This window comes from Sturnira hondurensis, unplaced genomic scaffold, assembly GCF_014824575.4.
Source record: "Sturnira hondurensis isolate 20B ecotype Veracruz unplaced genomic scaffold, ASM1482457v3 Scaffold0022910, whole genome shotgun sequence".
NCBI lineage: Eukaryota > Metazoa > Chordata > Mammalia > Chiroptera > Phyllostomidae > Sturnira > Sturnira hondurensis.
Window position 1 is genome coordinate 7,410,329 of NW_028095541.1, and position 14,715 is coordinate 7,425,043.

At 45.5% G+C, this 14,715-nt stretch overlaps 1 protein-coding gene across 1 annotated transcript in view; it reads left to right on the forward strand.

Moving 5' to 3' along the window:
* The first annotated feature begins 9,861 nt into the window (after positions 1 to 9,861).
* Positions 9,862 to 14,715, forward strand: part of ATP12A (ATPase H+/K+ transporting non-gastric alpha2 subunit) — a 30,015-nt gene continuing 25,161 nt past the window's right edge. The window contains exons 1-3 of the mRNA XM_037037201.1: positions 9,862 to 9,960; positions 10,704 to 10,859; positions 13,624 to 13,683. Coding sequence (XP_036893096.1) covers positions 9,952 to 9,960; positions 10,704 to 10,859; positions 13,624 to 13,683 — 225 coding nt within the window. The 5' untranslated portion in view covers positions 9,862 to 9,951. The remainder of the gene's footprint in view (positions 9,961 to 10,703; positions 10,860 to 13,623; positions 13,684 to 14,715) is intronic.

Genomic DNA, 14,715 nt, shown 5'->3' on the forward strand with positions numbered 1-14,715 from the left:
ACTATTGCAGCACAGTGACACTGTGCTGCAGTATGGGTGTCATAGAGAGACCTTTTCAAAGGGGACCTGAAGCATGGCTGGGCAGGGGTATGCATGTGCATGCAGCGGCTCTGATAGCAAAAAAAAACACACAAAAAAAACCAACAAACACCAGATTAAAAGCACCGTTTGTTTTCATTGAATCCAGCTGCACAGAAAGAACAGAAAGTGTCATGGCAAAGGAATTTCAAGATCCTACCCAGCATACCTGACAAGCAGGGGGCTGCACAGATGGAGAGTTCCAGTCTGAGTCACCTGCGAGAGCAATAGGCTGGGAGCTAGATAGGCAAGAGCTGAGCACTTGAGATTCTTTGCAGCAAGGCAAGTCCCCTCACACCACAGAGTACAAACCTATGGGAAAAGGAAGGCAGGCCCAACCACCAGCTGTAGGATTGCAAACTCAGTAGAATAGTAAGGGCAGACTCAAGAATCACCTGCTGAGCACATAGCCACAAGGAGGGGTGGGAGGGGATTATCCAAAGGGTCCTGTCTGAACTTTTATCAAACACAAAGGCTACTCTGGTTTTGTAGGACCCTAATCCATTGAAACCAGCAGAGCAGAGAAATTAAAGATAATCACAGCAGGGGGTATCCAGGGCCCCACCCATCCTCAGCTCTTATACAGACCTGCCATCAGTGCAAAGCAAGAAAGACCTGAACCCTTTACACAGATTGTCCCCTCACATGAAATGGACAGCTAATTGATCAGAAATTATACATTGTTGGAAATAATCTGGGACGGACTAAGAGGTGAGGTGCAGGAAACACACCCACCATCTTCCCTGAAGACTGAATAGCACCTCCCGGGGACAATCCAGGGACCCACCTTCCCAAAGCCCTCTCTAGAGGCAGGTGGAGGTGGTACTTGCAGTGCTGTCAGACATTAGATGAACCATCCCTGGGCCTGTGCTGACAAAAAGCCATGTACAAATGTCAGGACAGAACAGTGAGGACCAGCCAAGCCTGAAAGAGACACCACAAACTGTGGATTGTTTGTAACCTCAAACAGGCTCCCTAAAGCTGGACTGGGACACCAGCTGACATCACCAGAGATGAATCCAGAAGAAGAAGACAGTAGACAAACACTACATTCCACTGAGATGAATTCCACTTCGTTCTTCTTCATTATTTGCGTTATTTTATTTCCTACATAGCTTTTTAACATTTTCTTCAATTATGTTTTTATCATTTCACTATTTTTAATGTTAGTTTTATTTCAAATCCCACATTTCACTCCTCTATTCTTTTGCTCCATTTTGCCTATTCCTTCCCTTTCTTATTTTCATTTTATATTTTATTTTTCCCCTTCTACATCTTGTTTCTATTCCTCACTCTTACTGTTTCTCCTCCATCTATCCTCTCGAAATCATTTTTCTTTCATTTAGACACCTCATGATCTTTTTTCTTTCTTTATTTTTCTTATGCTATTATCTTTCCACTTATATTAATCTTTGCTCATTTGTCATTGACATTGCTGCAGTGGTTATGTTTCTTCGATTTTGTTCCTAGTTTTTCATTATTTTTTAATTTCAAGCCTCATATTATACTATTCCATTTTCTTACTCCATTCTGCCTTCTTCCCTCTGTATTGTAAATATGTAAGTGGCATTATTGCCTCTCTGACCCCTCCTCCACAGAGCATCAGAACACAGTGAAGATATTCACCTCCCGCCCTGGTGAATATCTAAGGCTTTGCCCCTCACAATGTAACAGGTGTGCTGAGACAAAGAAATATGGCCCAAATGAAAGAATATATCAAAACTCCAGAAAAAGAACTAAGCAACAAGAAGATAGACGACATGTCTGATCCAGAGTTCAAAACAGTGGTAATCAGGGTGCTTGCAGAATTGATTGAGGTTGGTTACAAAATGAAGGAAGAAATGAAGGCTATACAAAGTGAAATGAAGGAAAATATACAGGAACCAACAGTGAAGGGAAGGAAACCAGGACTCAAATCAATGATTTGGAACAAAAAGAAGAAATAAACATCCAACCAGAACAGAATGAACAAACAAGAATTCAAAAAAATGAGGAGAGGCTTAGGAACATCTGGGACAACTTTAAATGCTCAAACATCCAAATTATAGGGGTGCCAGAAGGAGAAGAGGAAGAGCAAGAATCTGAAAACTTATTTGAACAAATAATGAAGGAAAACTTCCCCAATCTGGAGAAGGAAACAGAATTCCAGGAAGTCTAAAAAACTCAGAGAGTCCCAAAGAAGTTGGACCCAAAGAGGAACACACCAAGACACATCATAATTAAATTACGTAAGATTAAAGATAAGGAGAGAATCTTAAAAGCAGCAAGAGAAAAGAAGACAGTTACCTACAAAGGAGTTCCCATAAGGCTATCAGCTGATTTCTCAAAAGAAACCTTGCAGGCAAAGAAAGGGCTGGAAAGAAGTATTCCAAGTCATGAAAGGCAAGGACCTACATCCAAGATTACTCTGTCCAGGAAAGCTATCATTTAGAATGGAAGGGCAGATAAATTGCTTCCCAGATAAGGTCAAGTTAAAGGAGTTCATCAACACCGAGCCCTTATTGTATGAGACGTTAAAGGGACTTATCTAAGAAAAAGAAGAAGATAAAAACTATGAACAGTAAAATGACAACAAACTCAGAACTATCAACAACTTAACCTAAAACAAAAACAAAAACTAAGCAAACAACTAGAACAGGAACAGAATCGCAGAAATGGAGGTAACATGGAGGGTTATCAGTGGGGAGGAGGAGAGGGGAGAATGGGGGAAAAGGTACAGAGAATAAGAAGCATAAATGGTAGGTACAAAATAGATAGGGGGAGGTTAAGAATAGCATAGGAAATGGAGAAGCCAAAGAACGTATACGTACGACACATAGACATGAACTAAGGAGGTGGGGGATGCTGGTAGGAGAAGGGGTGCAGGGCAGAGAGGATGAAGGAGAGAAAATATGGAACTAGTGTAATAGCATAATCAATAAAATGTATTTTTAAATAAAAATAAAAATTTAAAAAATGAAATAAAATCAGCTCTCCCAAGCTGAATAGGAACTTTTATGTTTATGTTTTAGCTTTCACAAGAAAGTTAAAGCACATTTTTCTTTCTACTTCAACAGGACCTCCTCACATCAAAAAATAAACTCCAGCTGCAAAATGAAAAATTTTCAGTAATTTATAAGGAAGACTTTCCTAAGTGCGAGCGCCAGTCACTAAAATCAGAAGTAATGAAGGAAGATATGGAACCTCCTTTTAAAATATTTTAGAAATATTCTTTCATTTCTCCAAGAGAATTGAGACATGGAGGTACCTACTATTTGCCAGTCACTGTGGCCATGTCTTTGAGAGAACCAAAGAAAGTATAAGACCTGCTTCAAAGGGCATATTGCCTTGGTGAGGAGACTAGCGACAGGAAGCAATCGGGGGTCTGCAAGGCCAAGACTGAACACCTTATCCCCGTGGAACACCTCGTGAAAGAAGCACATGTCAAAACATTGGCCCTGACATTTTTCTACCTCATCCAGCCCTATGAGCAGGAAATCATTCACAATTTGTCTTTCTTATAAGCTTGTACTTCACTGTTTCTTTGTGTTAGTTAGTACTGGAGGGGTTTTTTTGTTGTTGTTTCTTTTCTCTTACTGGTGGGTTTTTTTCCTGATTGGTTTGTTTGGGGTTTGTCTCTTTTCCGAGTTATCCTTTGCTTCGTCTGAAATGAAGTCTTTGGCGCACAGTTGCAAAGTCTATGGCCATCCTATGAATTCTTGGTGCCTGAGTGATTCCAGGTGGCCTTGACGGTGACAGTGTCACTCTGGTATCTGAGCCCAATCTGGCTATAGAATGTGCCCCCTCTGGTGGTTCTCTCTAAAACTGAAAATTGGTCTTGAGACAGTATGGTAGTCTTACATGCACTTCTCAGATCCTAGAATATGACCTTTGCACAATGGTCATAATTTTCTGGCTGAAAAGCTACTTGGTTAAAAAAAAAACTTAACATTTACACAATGGAATTCTATGCAGCAGAAAGAAAAAAGGAGCTCCTACCCTTCCCAACAGCATGGATGGAACTGGAAAGCATTATGCTGAGTGACATAAGCCAGGCAGTGAGGGGCAAATACCATATGACCTCGCCTTTAACTGGGATCTAATCAACAAAACAAACAAGCAGGCAAAATATAACCAAAGACATTGAAATTGAAAACAGGCTGACAGTGACCAGAGGGGACAGGGAAGGGGGTAATGGGGGAAAAGAGTGAAGGGTTTACAGGAACAATTATAAAGGACACAGGGACAATAACAAGGAGCGGGGCGGGGGGGGGAGTGAAAACAAGAGAGGGAAGAGGGAGGTGGGGGAAAAGGCAAAAAGCTGTACTTGGACAACAACAAAAAAAATGCTAAAGAAAACTTATTCCCACATTCATTCAAGTTGATTATCTTAAAGCAAATCTACTTCATGTGGCTCTTTGGAGAGACTGGCATGGCACAAAGGAAAAATCTGAATGTGTTTTTATTTTTATGTTTGGCTTAGCAATGACAAGACTGGTAGAGTTTAGCCAATTTCCCCAGATGTGCCTTCTGACCAGTAGTAAAGGACTGATCCCCCAAGGCATGTAAAGGGAGTAGTATTGCCATAACTAGAAAACAAAAATATCTGGTTAAATTTGCATCTCAATTAAATAACAAATACTTATATTAATTATAAGTATGCTCCCTGCAATATTTGAAACACACAAAAAATTATTTCTTCTTTAGATGAAAAAATGTAATTCTAATGGGAGCCCTGTGCAGCCCTCAGAGGGAGGAAAAAGAGACTGGGGTGAGGAGAAATGTCAGTCCAGAGTGTGAGAAGGTTCTTGGATGAATATTGCTTAAAGTGGGCAGTGGCTGGAAGCTGGTGGAAGTACCCTGGTTCCCAGCTGCTGGAGGCAGGTTAGTTAAGACATCCTGTGCTTCCGCAGCCCATGGCTTTATTTCCTAAGGGCATACTTTGGCAGCCACTATAAAATTTCTTATAAATATACCAAGCATTGCCTCCTGCCTCTCCCATTTCTCCCTCAGCTCCCTGATGTACTCTGGGAGCAGGGCTGAGCCTGTGTGGCAGGACCACAGTTGGAACTTGAGGACCCACACACCACTCACTTCTCAGAGAAACTCCCAGTAGGATTTGCAGCCAAGCAGCTGCCAGTTTTTCCTCGATTGTCCCTTAAAAGCAGTTTCTTGTTTCCTTTCCTTGCTTTTTATTTCCTCATGTGTCTAGCAATATTTTGAACTCTGGACCTGGGCTATGGCACGATCCAGTCTTGTATACCTCTGTGGATCAACAAGAGTCAAGTTGCTCTGGCGTGATGGAGACCAGGAACTCAGGCTGTGTTCCTTCCCCTTTCCCCCCATTTACTTCCACTGTGAATTTGTGTTAGTTTGAAGTGCTGACCCAGGATGGCTATGCTCATAGAGTTAGACCACCTTCCTGTATGCTGACTTAAGATGCTGGGATACCCCAGACAATTATTAAAAGTACACCCAAGAGAGAGAGGGTGCTGACCAAAATAATGAAGTGATTGTTTTTGGCTCCTGGCTCACATGGAACACTGACCCTGTATGGATGAGGCTATTCTTCTCATGGACTCTAAACTGAGCCTGGCATCTCACAAGGGACAGATCAGGCATGAAAACTGAGGGAGCGGAACACAGCTCTATTAACATCACTGGGAAAAGATAAAACTTTACTTCCTTTATTAACGCAGGTCATCATAAATAATGACCACGCTCCACTACTATTATGACATTGAAGATAAACTTTGTGGATGAAATAGACCTAGTTTCTTAGGGATAGTCTTCCATTCCACAGCTTCCCCTCCCCCCACATAGATCTTAGAACAGCTCAGTTCACCCTGGAAATATGGGATAAATATATATCTATTGGGGTATGGAGAGGGGAGAATCCTGTAAACTTCTCTCACTTAGATTGTGACTATCTAACTCAAGTAACTATCATTTTCCCTTCCCCTGGTTTCCTTTCAAGGGCACTTGATAGAACAAATCAATGACATCCGAACTAACAGTTGCTTAGAGACTGGCATTGGGGTGCTAATGTTCAAATAATAAAAGCAGCAAGCCACCTAGCCTCATTGACAAGCTGTTCACTGACAGGAAACAGGGCTGAAGTCTCAACACTGGGACAGCTGCAAGCCCACAACTTCACAGAGTCTGAAGGGCTCCCAGGTGTTGCTAGAGAACCTCTCGTTTTCCCCCATGTTATTTTCATTATGCTATTGCCACTCTCAAGGCCCCACAGACCTAGAGTAAGGTCCCAGGGTCTGCACAGTCCTGCCCTAACAGCTGGACCTCCTTCCCATTTCTGAGAGAACCTGTCCTCTCTGTCTTCGAGGCCCCTCACTGTCCCTGAAACTGCCACCATTGTCATTCCTACCAGCCATGTCTCTGCAAGAGCCAGTACCTTCCTCTCTTTCCTCCTCCCTACCTCTTGCAGGTCATCCAGCCTTCAAACTCCATATGCACTTGACCCACTTCATGAAGCACCCTTCACTCCATTGTACAAAGCTCCCACATCCCTTTGCACCTCTAGAACCCTGGCATCTGCCCCCACCTAGTGTTAGACCATGTGTGACCTTTGGCATGCCTTATGTTAATATTCTAACTAGGTGATGTAGCTGATCTCCTTAACGGGGTTGAAAGCTCCTCTAGAGGAATATCTGGTATGGTGTGACACACACACGCAAGCTTCCAATATGTATTTCAGTGATAAATGTTGGAGTGTCTGCTTTGGGCCCCCTGACTGAACAGTGTGGGAGCTGATGACCAAGAGAGTGTCACTTCACAACAGAAGAGAAAAATTCCTGCAAAGTTAACTGAGCATATTTGTGTGAATAATTTCCTTCATGTCATACAGGTTATACATCATATATGTTACATATGTATCTAAAGGTAAAGGTCATTTAAATGGGAAAATCTGTCTAAGATTAAAAGTAAAAGTCATTTAAAAGCCATCTTATTATCCAAAATGGGTCACAAAAAATGAACTCTACAGGAAGCTAACCCTTTGGGGAGCTGTATCCACATGAGATGAAAACAGGCCTATACTTGCCCCCTGGGCTCTGTGAGCCTCCAGTGGGCCTTTACCTGCTCTGAGAGCAGCACCAGCTACTCTGGCGATGGTTGTTAAGCGCTCCAGGCAAGGTCGTCACCACAGCACATTTGCCACGTATGAAAGCAGGTTGTCCTCTCTGTAGGATATTCCTACCCCAGTCTTAGGGTTTTTTCTGCATGAGGCAATGAGGAAACAGTGCAGAAATGTGCCTGGCTGAGGATTTGTTTTTGTTTTTTGTTCTTACTCCAACTCCAGGCATAGTCATAGGCAGGCATGACAAGTGGACACAGGTGTGTGGGGACTGCCCCTTTGAGTGGGAGAGGAATCTGGGAGAGAAAAAGGACAGTGGGCAGAGGCACCGGCTAGGCCAGATGTGAGGCTGGAAGAGGACCTTCCTCTTCCCATTGTTACCTGGGCCCTCTTCCTTCTCTGCACTTGAATCCTCACATTCCCACCTATGAGCGGGCTGGTGGATGTCCCTTTACCCAAGACTCTGCCGCAGGGAACCTTTCAAGGCACCAAGAGCAATGACACCAAGCCCTGACTCAGCCCCTCTTCTGCCTCTCTCACACCATTCACAGGGGAAGGGGGCGTGCAAAGGAATAGAAACAAGTCTGGATGACTAATTTTAAGGAATAAAAGTCTTGCCATCTCTCCCACCTTTCCTTCCAACACTTAAAGCACTTAGAGACTATACCATTTAGTGTTAAATTCTTTTCTTTGTTGGGTTATTTACTCTTTAGTCATTAATTTTCTCCTCCAATGAACGGATTAAGTGTAACTTCCTTGAGGTCAGAGATTGACACAATTTTAGTACCATTTCTCCCCACCACCTCCTATGTCTAGCACATTTTTTATTCAATTACACATACTAATTTCAAGTGTATTAAAATGAGCTAGGAATGTGGCAGCTTGTCCCAAATATGTAATATTTGTTGACCAGAAAAGTTCTAGAAAAAACTCATGGCATGGACAGGCTTCTTTTGAAAGAAGGGAAAACCCAGGCTCACACACAAGTCACTACTAGATTATGAAGACTGAGGAGGTGTTCTTTGCTGTTCCATGGGTTTTATGGGCAGCTTGAGAGAGGGCATTAGAATTGGGTGGAACTCAGAGTCCATTGCCCAGAACTGCCTGGTGATGGCCCTTGGAGCCAAGAGCAGGTGAGTCTGTGTGTCTCAGGGGAAATCCAGTTCAGAGTTCTATCAGGTGAGGACTATTCCTGATGCCTGCATCACAGACATCTGGAGGCCATTCCCCTCAAGGAACAAGGGGATGCCCAGACTCTGGGCAGGATGACTGGTGACAGCGAAGCAATAACTCTGGAGTCAGAGTGGGTGTGGGGAGGATGGACCTATTTGATGGACCTTTTTGGTAGAGGTTGCACTCCAGGACACCTCATTGTCTCAGAGGCTGAGACTGGCACCCTGCAGGACCTTAGAGGTGCTAGAGAACCCGACAATGTTCTATTTTGGCTGGTTTGGTCATAACTAAAGCTTCCCCAAACTGGATACCAACAAGAATAAATAGGAATCTTCTCCAAGGGAACACATTACAATTTTCTAATGTTTAACCTATGCCATCACCATTGCATGAGTCCCACTCTTCCCCAGTCAAGTCAGTATGAATGGGCGGGGGTGGGGTGCAGGTTGCTCTCGAAGTTTCCACTTGGTTTGGTATCAGAAGCATCTCTCCCTGCATTCCACTTGTTTCACACTTGTCCAAAAACACATCGCAGGGCCTGCAACAGGCAAAGGTGAGCAGCAGTGGCTGATGCCTGAAAACCCCCTTCTCCCAGTCTCCCAGCAGACATCGGTTTCCCGCAAATCTCTTATCTCCTTCCCCTCATCTTCTAATGGTTCCCTGAAGAGTATTCTGTGGTGGGGTGGGGTGGGGGTGGTGATTGGGAGAGGAAGGTATCACCACAGACCTTCCCAGAAGTCCACCGTTGCTTGAATTTGGACAAGATTTTAACCCCCTACCCCACCCTGTCACTCCAGAGAACCTGTGACGTGTGTCTGTAACCAGGTGTCACCCCAAGTCTTCCTGTCCCTTCCCATTTAGTTTAGATAAGAAGTGGCTCATTGGTGTGGATTTGCTATTCTGGGGGTGCGGCAGGGGTGGTTAGGCTTTAAATTCTGCCATTCTGGGAAGAAAAGAAGAAAGGAAGGGGGGGAAGAAAGCAGGGGTGCTGGGAGCCTGGGAGGCTGGAAGTGTGTGTGGTGCCTGGGAATGGAGCGCTGGGTGGCCGCCGGGTAGGTGGGGACGCCCAGCCTACAGCTTCAGTTCTGCGCCCCAGGGCCCTTATCCGAGTCCTCAGACCCTGCAGCCCCTCGGGTTGGCCCTAAATTTCCTATCTTTCTTCTCCACTCTCTTCCTCTCAAATTGTTTCCGATTCCAAATTCCTATCTGGATCCTGCAAAGTCATTCAGCTGCTCCCCAGAGGCTCTCTGTTGGCCCCAAATTCTCTTAGAGGCGAACCTGTGCCTGCGGTCCAAGAGCAGCCTTCCGTTCCCTAAAGGGCATCTTAGAGCGCAAGTGTCGCCATACCGGCCACGTGCCCGCTGTACTGGTAGCGTATTTGTATTAATTCCATTATTGGTAAGCAAGTCGCACGATCAGGCGCGAAGGGCGAAGGGCGTGGGTCCCCGAAGCCAGGGCGCGGGGGCAAGCGGGGGCGGGGCGTGTGGCATTTAAGGTGCAGCCGCCTTTTCTGCCAGCGACAGCACTCTGCTGCCCAGGCGCGCACGGGTCAGCTCCGCCGTCCGCTCCGCGGCCCGATCAGCTACCCTAACCCTGGTGGCCCGGACGCGGGCCCACCCCTCCGCTTCATGGGAGAGGTGCGTGCAGCCAGACCCGGGGCGGGTCGGGAGGTGCGGGGATATGGAGGGCTGCCTGCACCCCGCGCTCTCCGGCCTCCGAGCCGCTCCTCTCCCCTCCCCACCGCAAGCCCTCACTCTGAGCTGGGAGTGAGGGAGACGACCTCCTAGGGAGACGACCCATCTCCTCCTAGGAGACGACCCAGCCCCAGATGCGAGGAGGGGCCGGGGTCCCAGGGCAGCCCCTATTCGGAGGGTGGCACCGGGCTGGGCTTACAGTGATGCACCTTGGTGCGTAGAGGAGCACCCTGCCTGGGGCTGAGATTCAGGAGCTCAGTGGGCACCCCAACCCAAGAAACGGGATAGCAGTGGGGACCTTCCACCCCCCAAAAGTGGGGCGGTGAGGGCCCTCTATCCGAGAAATGGGGAGCGAGGTCCTAGGGAGACCCCACGGCACCTTGGAGGGGTGTTCTTTCTAGGTGGGGAAATCACATCCCATCTTTCCCCCCATCCAGGAAAGGTTTCCCAGCCTGCCCTTCACACAGGAAGAGAGAGGAGAGGAGAAAGTGGGCTGGGAAGCTGCTGTTTGAAGGCGGAGGAACCTCCTCACAGTCTATCTCCTTCCTTTCCCCAGGGGAGAGGACGACGCGGTGGGGGCCGGGGAGGGGGCGGGGCGTGGTGCTGGTTGCGAGGGCAGTCACTGAGTTTCAGGGGAGGTCAGAAAACCCGTGGGGGCTAACACTGCACATCTGCTTCCCTTTCAGAAAACCCCCCGAATTTACTCTGTGGAGCTCAATGGAGCTGAAGACATGGAGCAAACAGACAAGGAGGGTGGCAAGAAGTCTAGGGGCCTACTGGACAACTACTTGGAACTCAGAAAGAATCACCACAAAGAAGAGCTGAGGAAAGAAGTTGAACTGGTCAGTGGATTGGGCCGGTAAACCAGAGGGGCTCACTGAGTGCTGTCCTCCCCAGGGAGCTTGCAGGGAGGCTGTCCCTATAACCTTCCTTTTCCAAAGAAGAAGCGGTCCCAAGGGTTTTTTAATTTTCCTGTAAGATTGTTTCCTTGTTTTTTAAAAAGGGGGAGTAAAAGAAAGGTATGATACTATGGGCCCAGGGGTCAGGCCTCCACAGGATTCCTGCATTCTGGTTGTAGGCATTCCCAGGTGGGACTCTGGAAAAGACTGGGTGGGATTCCAGTCCTCACAGGCTTGGCCCGAACCCTCTCCTTCCAGCTGCTTCAGTGAGATATAAGTAACTATTGGCCAGTATCACCCATGAGAAAGTGATAAGACGGATGGGCTTGGACTCAGAAGACCTTACACCACATTAAAGTTCTACCTGTAACTGGGAAAAACTACCTGGCTTCACGGAAGCTCCACTTTCTTTATGGGAAATAAACAGTTTGCATGGGTCTGTGAGGAGGAAAAGTGAGAAAAGAGTAAGAGTATTTTGTAATTCAAGTGCTTTATGAAAGTGCAATATTACTACAATTGAGGAAGGGACTTTGGCCATGGAAAAAGGCTACCTCAGAACTGAAATACGACATTTTGTCTCAGAAACACCAAAGGGGAAGCTTCTGCACTCAAGTTCATTGCAGACTTTAAAGCCCTATGATTGTTTGAGCAGACGGTAGTGGCATAGGCTCATGGCGGCTAGAGAGCCAGTGGTTAAACATTCAGGAATTTGACAAGCTGACAGACATCCTGACATTCCACTAATAGCTTGAAATATGGTTATGGTGAGAATAATCAGATGCTACATATCAGGGCTTCCTGTTTCTCCTGAAGAGCTGGTAAAACTTGGAGCAGCATACTAAGCATCTGTCTGTATGTATCCTGATAGACATTTAAGAACAAAGACTGACCTCAACTCAAATCTGACTTTGACTGAAGCTGTTTCCTATTTTGAAAAATGGGAATAAAAAGGATGCCTACCACTTAGGCTTGTGAAGATGGTTCAGTGAAATACAGCAGGAGGAAGACTTTGAATAGCATCAGACAATAGGCAGTCATTCTTATTTCCTATGTGTCTCTAGCATTCAGGGTTAAAAACATATCTAATCTTCCTTGAAATTGCCACATGCAACTTGAAAATATATCCATTCTGTCACTTGCTTGTGTATTATTAACGTGAGAATCTGTTTTCTCAAGCATTTGTGTAGATGTGTGATACTAAAAAATCATTTCCACGAGATTAATCAGTGTTCCCCCACTTTCCAATAATTCTGTAATTTAAACAGTGTGCTTGGATGCTCTTGCACTCTGACTTCTCCAGCAAATTAAAACCTTGTTGAGAGCCAAAGTAGCCGGGCTTCTGAAAAAACCCAAGCCCAGCCCAGGGTACTGCCCTGTGCTATCCCAATTCTGGCCAGCAGAGGGTGATCCAGCCACCAGCCCTTTCTCGCCTTTCCACATCATCATCATCATCCCAAAAGCCCAGGCGGAGGGGACAGGTTTGCAGCCTCCCAGTGGAGCCTCTTGAAGCCCAGATCTATTCATACAAACAGTGGCTCTACTCATCTGTTCCCTGTTCTTTGTATCTGCCCAGAGCTTAACAAACAGTGCACAGAGCTGTGTCTTAATTCTTTTTTTTTTAAAGATTTTATTTATTTATTTTTAGAGAAAAGAGAAGAGAGGGAGAGAAACATTGATGTGGGAGAGAAACATCACTTGGTTGCCTCTTGCACACCTCAGCTGGGAACCTGGCCCAAAACTCAGGCATGTGCCCTGCCTAGGAATCAAACCAGTGACCTTTCAGTTCACAGGCCAGCACTCATTCCATTGGGCCCCACCAGGCACTGCAATGTGTCTTAACCCTTTGAATCCCTGGCAATGCTATCTTAAATTGATAAAAGAGTGAGCAAAGCAGATTCTGTCTGAGGAACAGGCAAAAATATATTTAATCATAAAGTCTAATCTGTTAACATGATGCTTTTGCATATACTTAAAAGAAGAGGTGGCTCTGGTCCCAGTGACAGTATAAATCTTTGTGCTGGATCATCAGAGCATAAAGACTCTGTCTTTGGTCTGAAGGAGATGCTGATGGGTAAAAGTCATTTATAATGGAGTTGTTATTCCACAACATCAATGATGCTTAGGTTGAGAATCTCTGCTCGAGTCTAATGATCCTGTGGTAAAATTAGTGAGTATAGGCCATAATGGTATTATATGGCAGATTTTTAAAGTATGGGGTGCTTGTAATCAGTGACCTACCTGAGTCTCAAATACTTGAATAAGAGAAGTCATGCATGGGTACTGAATTTGTCACAACTTGTGATATGTGGATGCTTCATATTCCTTATCAGCCTCCACTGATGTCACATTTACATATGAGTTGGTACCTTGACACCATGTAGATTCAGAGTCACATGTGCTGGAGCTCAGACTGAGGTGGAATTCTTTCTCCATAAAAACTGTGTGGTAAATGACAAATTGAGTATGAACTCTTCCCGGGTGGCCAGAAAGTCCCCTGAATCAGGACAAGCCTCTTCCGTAGCAGGACCCTCTGTTCCCTCTTTGCAAGGGCCCCTGGGCACCTAGGGCTCTGTCTCTTACTCCCATGCTTTCTGGCCCTTCTCCCATCATCTATGCCACTCCCAGCTCCCATGGGGTTTGCCAGGGCTTTGGGCTCGAATCTCTGGAATAACCTAATTCACTCTGTTCTTCTCTCCATGGACTTCAGGATGACCACAAGCTCAGCAATAAGGAATTAGAAAATAAGTATCATACAAATATTGTTACGGTAAGTCATGAGGGAACTCAGATGGGGAGGAGCAGCCCTGTGACTGTAAAGGCAAAGGGTGTGTGGGAAAATGGATGGCACCTTCAGGATGAGTGACTTATAGCACTAACGTTGAGAATGCCCTGGTGGGTGACAGAGAGTGGCTGACATCAGGAGATGGTGTTCTGAACCAAGACCCCGGTCAAGATCTTCAACTGAGCTATATGCTGACTATATAGTTTTCCTGACCGACTACAGAAAGCTATGGTCTCCCCCAAAGGTCAGATGCTTGCTATTTGTCATGGTCAGAGTTTATTTTAATTCCAGTGTCCAGGAAGTATGATTGCTTATCAAAGAATGGGGAGAACCAGTGTTAAGAAGCCAGGGTCCAGAGTGACAGTTTTAGACCCTGCTTGTCTGCCTCCTCCTCCTCCGAGAAGGAATGGTGGTCTTAGGCAGCTCCCAACTCTCCCACCACAGAGATACTTCTTCCTCTGTGAAATCAAACTCAACTCAAATTTCAAAAGCTTTGATTCTGGCTACATCGATTCAAGTCAACCAAAAGACCCACTGTGTGTGATGCACTGAACAAACAGTCAGAGGGGCAAAGAAAAACAGGTAGCCCTGGTCTTATGGGGTAAGCATAGGAAAGTATATTATCTACTTCGTTCCACTGAGAGGTCAACTGAGAGGTCTACAGGACACGCTGAACGATGGATTCTGACCAGTGGGACATAGGATGATGACTTAGATTTAAGTTGCCAGAGTATCCAGGGGCAGGAAGGACAGAGTACACGGAATGGATGGGGAGGAAGGTGATGTAGAAAACCAGGCAGAGAGAGGTAATTTTGGTGGAACTGTCCAGCACTTTCATATTAAACTAAGGAATAAGAACTATATTAATTACATAAGAAACATAATTTCTAAATGAGGGAACAGATTGGTAAGATTGGTTTTTCTTACCAATTTTGGGAGAAAATAAATATAGAGCAATATGGAAGTGCATATATATACGTTTCATTTCTAAGTGGGAAATGGAAGGTCTAGAAGAAT